This window comes from Octopus bimaculoides, chromosome 1, assembly GCF_001194135.2.
Source record: "Octopus bimaculoides isolate UCB-OBI-ISO-001 chromosome 1, ASM119413v2, whole genome shotgun sequence".
NCBI classification, from domain to species: Eukaryota; Metazoa; Mollusca; class Cephalopoda; order Octopoda; family Octopodidae; genus Octopus; species Octopus bimaculoides.
In genome coordinates this window covers 172,735,926-172,741,719 of record NC_068981.1, presented here as the reverse complement: position 1 = coordinate 172,741,719, position 5,794 = coordinate 172,735,926, and the positions used below count along the sequence as shown (strand labels likewise).

The 5,794-nt window shown below is 30.2% G+C and overlaps 1 protein-coding gene across 6 annotated transcripts in view; it reads right to left on the bottom strand.

Moving 5' to 3' along the window:
• Positions 1-5,794, bottom strand: part of LOC106880457 (rap guanine nucleotide exchange factor 1) — a 199,609-nt gene that overhangs the window by 22,784 nt on the left and 171,031 nt on the right. For 5 of the 6 annotated variants that reach the window (XM_052972647.1, XM_052972635.1, XM_052972659.1 and 2 more), the window contains one exon: positions 2,717-2,746. The exons of the other annotated variant lie outside the window; for it this stretch is intronic. In XM_052972647.1, coding sequence (XP_052828607.1) covers positions 2,717-2,746 — 30 coding nt within the window. The remainder of the gene's footprint in view (positions 1-2,716; positions 2,747-5,794) is intronic. 6 annotated transcript variants of the gene reach the window in all.

Below are 5,794 nucleotides of genomic sequence, written 5' to 3'. Positions count from 1 at the left end.
ATATATATATATATATATATATATATATATATATATATATATATATATATATATATATATACATATCATTGGCAATAAATTTCTATAAAATGAAATGTGTTCATTTTTATGAAATCTACGAGTGAATTAGCAAACATTCAAGTTACTGCTACAGTGCCAAATAATGAAGGGTGAAGTGAGACAAAACACGGTCAAACATGCTTAACACAACAAATACAAATGGATGAAGGTGATTTCATTACAAGCAAATACCTTTATGGTTTAAAAAAAAAAGTTATTCAAACAAAACGAAGAGAAGCATTCACTGATGTGTTAAGTGTATTAAGGCATGTTAAATTGATACACTGATAAAAGCAGAAATAAGGGTGGATGGGAAATAACATTTAACAAAAGTGCTCAAGAACATTAAGTTAGTAGTAAAATTAAAAATAAAATGGATAAAGAATAAATTAGAAAACAAAAAATAAAAAAAAAAACTAATTTTATATTCATGCATCTAGCAACCTATTTAAAAAGAGCTGAATTCCATATGGACTATACAAAGCTTATGTGCTGGAGTTATTTTACATTAGAAAAAACTTTGTAATCTAGAAATGAAACTAACATGGGAAAAACAATAAGTACCTTATATATATAGTTTGTAACACTACCAACTTTCAAAATAACATTTTAGCCAATTGTAAAGAATAAGTTTCGGTTTCAGAATTCACTTAAGAATAACATTCTGTTTTTAATTTTGGAGAAAGCAAAGACGATATTCAGAGCAACTGAAATCGAATGAAGACTCATGAATATAAATCAAATACTATTTTGTCATAACATAGAGCATATATTTGTAGCTATCTCTAAATGGCTTGCTTGTGAGTGAGTGTCAATATGTTAAGTAGTACAACTTCAGATTTGTCGCTCATTTATTTAGGGGAGGCAACTTTACTAATATAGTTTTAAATAATTGACTCAAAGCTCTTTAAATTTACAACTTGCTGAAAATAAGGATCAAGAGAAAGAAAATAATAATAATAATAAACAGAAAAAGTTATATGATGAAATTTTACCTATTACATTTAATGAAATAGCTAATTTAACACAAAGTAAATTTAAAGTCTAACTAAATAAGATTGATTTTATAAAAGTTCAAAAAATATTTTTCAACTTTTAGGTTCCTTAATTAAATTTTAGAGCCTCTATGACTGGTGTGGAAGAAACCACAACTCATGAGTTGCAGCAACAGTAAGCAACACATCAAGATATTGGTTAATCTTCAAACTAGAGACTTAGTTTGAATACTTACGACAGAGTAGCTTCTGCTAAAGATATGCAAAGACAGGCTAGGTAGTGGTGTCAAACCAGGTGAATGAATATTTATTGTTAAGAAAGTTATTGGGTTCTCTCCTTCACCCTGTTGATACTAATCCACCCTTGTTTCTATGATACAAATTCTGTTTTAAAAGTGGTCTAAATTCAAACCTTCCATCAAAATTTCATGTTAATTTATATTCCAAACACCGGTTTAATAAAGACAAAGTTATTTTAATAAATTCTGTATTACTTCAAAATTAGATTAAACAATGGTAGTGTATTTAAACAGAGATATGTTAACAAAATGGGTTAATAATGTATTAGCAGTGATGTACAGGACAAGATTGTTGCTCTTTGAATGCAATACGAAACAGAGTAAATGATTTTATTACAAAAACCTAAACATCTAAAATTATGACTATTTCATGGAAATCATTGAAGTTCAATAAAACATTATAAAGGAAAGAAGTTCACTAATTGTCCAGTCATTTCATTATTATATAAGAATGAAAATGGTATTAATTATATGTGTCTACATTTTTCCAAAGAAAGTGTTTGTCTGTAGATATGGAAAGTGTTAATGCATAGATATTTACTATTCAATCCTAATTTACCTACCGCTAGAGGGAAAAGGAATATTGTTTCAACAACACTGGTTGGCTTTAATAGATATTACTGAAGCCAGAATTTTAGATAATGCACTAAATTAATAGGTTTTAATTTATAAAAGCTAAGAAAATTTTTTCCTTCAGAGTTTAATAAAAGGAGAACTCTGAACTTTACATTCAAAACTGCTTAGTCCTTTTACCTATTTCATTCTTTTACATGCTACACCATTTAACTAATCTATAATATTACTAAATGTGGTAATCACAAAGTACTTTTAGATACTACTATGGTTTTATAAGATATAGTATGTAAATTCTTCCAAGATGCTTTTTAGTTCCTAATAAATCTGATTTTAGAGACAATTATAAAATACAAATCGGCCATGTGATTACTAAAAGCATTATTTGGAATCATTAAACACTTGCAATAATAAAAATTGGATTAGAAGCAAAGTGAAATTTAGCAGGGTTAAAATAAAAAGTTAAATAAACAAGCATTAGTATTATAAAGATATGGTTATAAGCAGGAAGGCAATAACATGTAACTTATTAGTTAAATAAAAAAGAACAAAATAAATGATGAGAGTGAGAAACAGTAAAAAGAGTTAGTTATGCATGTGTTGATATGTATATATATATATATATATATATATATATATATATATATATATATATATATACACACACACACATACACACACCTATATTGCAAACAATGATAAAAATGCAGATGAAGGCTTCTCTTATTTTGTTGACTAGGGCTAGGGTTAGTCTGTAGTCATATATTGATAGAGTAGGCAAAACCTTACCTTCTTCATTAACCAAGTCTTCTTGTGAGCCTTAAGTATGAAGAAATGATGATGGAGCTTTAACTTAATTTTTTTAAAGCATAGAATGAAATGGTTCAAAATAGTAATTTAAAATGAAATAAACAGTTGGAAATAAGTTTTGAATTTAATCCAGAACATTGATTCTTATATATTAAAAAAAGGTTTGCTAATTTCATGCACACTTCAACTTTTGTTTTATTAAAGAAAAAAAAATCCTTTCTTGTGGTTCCTTATTGGTATATAATATTTATCTTCCTTAAAATAGAAAAAAAAAATTAGAAAAATGTTTTCTGCTTATAAACTGCTTCAAATTTTTTTGAAGCTACAAAGCATTTTTGTCTTTGAAACTGATTTTACAGCTGAAAAATCAGTGGTGTACATCTTACAAATAGAGCCTGAATTGCAGGTATGATTAGAGACTATTTAGTTAACATGAATAGAGTTTTAACAAGAGAACTCAGAAGAAGCTTTATTTACATTATTTACATTCGACTGATATTTGTCCTCATCTTGTTTGTTGTTAACACAACGTTTCGGCTGATATACCCTCCAGCCTTCTTCAGGTGTCTTGGGGAAATTTCGAACCTGGGTTCTCATTCCTAAGGTATTTTTCGATGTTATTATTATTATTATTGTTATTGTTCAGATCACTGCTTGGAATCAAACTCGGAATCTTGGGGTTAGTAGCTCACGCTCTTAACCACTACGCCATATGCCCATGGGCATATGGTGTAGTGGTTAAGCGCTCTTATTGAAAAATACCTTAGGAATGAGAACTCAGGTTCGAAATTTCCTCAAGACACCTGAAGAAGGCTAGAGGGTATATCAGCCGAAACATTGTGTTAACAACAAACAAGATGAGGACAAATATCCGCTGAATGTAAATAATGTAAATGATGTACAGAATTCCTCATCTCTTAAATATAGAACTGGATCAGAAGAAGCTTGTTTTGGATTATGTATAACAAGTATTTAGTTACATTAACTTTATTGAGTTTGTTAGTTACTTGTAACCAGTAGCAGGTTATTAAAATTCATTAATTATTCTACATTTTACTAATATAAGTAGATTTTTTGTAACAATATCTACATTTACTAAACAGTCAAAACTGAAATTAAAACCTAGTAATTGTTCTCATTAAAGTGAGTACATCCGCATCAAATAAATTTGAAATACTCACTATGGATTAGACCCTCCAAGTTCCAGTCCAATCCAAAATGAATATATACTACGTAATTCCATTGAATATGTACATACAATAACATGAGTGCATGAATAGTGTAGCTGGTACTATTAAATTACCATGCAATTTTGTAAAATGAATTATTCAATTATATGTAATGAGTATAAAATGTAAACAGTAGTGGTATGCACCTCTTTCAGCAAGTTAATTTTCACAATTAAAAAAAAAAAAAATCAAGACAAGGAAAAACACTTGTAAATAATGCAAGCATGAAATAATAATATTACCTGATATTGCTTCATGCATAGACATATCATTAGTAATGGTTGGGAGGGAAATATTATTAAAATACAACTTCTAAAATAACATAAAGACATCAGATATTATTTTGAAAATGATATGAAATGAGAATGTGCTGAAAACATGGAATTTACCAATTTGTTTTCGTTTTTTTTAAAGACAAGAAAATTGAGGAATTCAATCAAAATAATCATAAAAAGATCCTAACTGAATCAATTAATTATTATTGATTGCATTTGGCTAAGTAAGGGTAAAGAGTAAGACCCCTTTTGGTTTTGAATAATCATGGGATTGGACATAGGAAGTTCCCCTCCGAAGCACAAGCCCAGGCAAGGTTGTTTATGGAAGATCAGTAGTCACCCATGCATACCAGCCACCCTACTCCACAAAACTGACGTTATCCAAGGGAAAGGCAAAGGTCGATACAGCTTAGTACCAATGATGTTCCAACTCATGTCTACAGATGAGTGAACAGGAGCAATGTGAAATAAAGTGTCTTGCTCAAGAACACAACACACAGCTCGGTTCAGGAATCAAACTCATAACCTCATGATTGTGAGCCTACACTCTAACCCCTGAGCCATGCACCTTGGCTATGTATGAATCAGATTAAAGTATTTCTGAATTAATGTCCCTACATGTCAATGTAGATATATAGAAATACATCTCAGTATGTCATCGAGCACATTAAATAAGTTTACTGACATCTATGTTGCTTCAAATCATAAAGTATATCACTGCATGGTCTCCTAGGCATGGCTTATCTGGAGCAATAGATATGAAGATCACATCTAGTTGTATATGCCATACAAATATTCAAGCAAGGCTAATTTGGAGTGAAACAACAACAGTTAACTTGAATAAATATATCTAAGAGTTATTTTATCTTACTTGTTTCAGTCATTAGACTATTGACATGCTGAGGCATGACTTTGAAGGGTTTTAGTCAAACAAATCAACCCCAGTATTTATTTTCAAGCCTCGTACTTATTCTATCAGCTTCTTTTTGATGAACTGTTAAGTTACAAGGGCATAAAGAAACCAACACTAGTTGTCAAGTGGTAGTGAGATACACAACCAATAGGCTTCTTTCAGTTTCCATCTACCAAATCCACTCACAAGGCTTTGGTCAGCCTGAAGCTATATTAGAAGACAGTTGCCCAAGGTGCATGCAGTATGACTGAATCTGAAACCATGTGGTTGGGCAACAAACTTCTTACCACACTGTCATGCCTGTGGCTGATTTCTTTCTCAAGACTAGGCTAACTCAGAAAGAACAGTATACATACAAACACACACATAATAGGGATCTTCTAGTTTCCAGTGATCAAGGCCTTGAGAGCTTTGGTTGGCCTGTACTATATTAGAATATACATGCTACACATTGGGTCAGAACTCAAATCATGGAAAGCAAACTTCTTTACCACACAATTATACTTGTCCATATATATATATATACACTCTCTCTTTCCTTTCCTGAGCGTCCAATAATACTATCCATATCACGTCCTCACTTTGTTGTGTTTTTGTTTTTTTGTTATTGTGTTTTTGAACTATATATATATATATATAT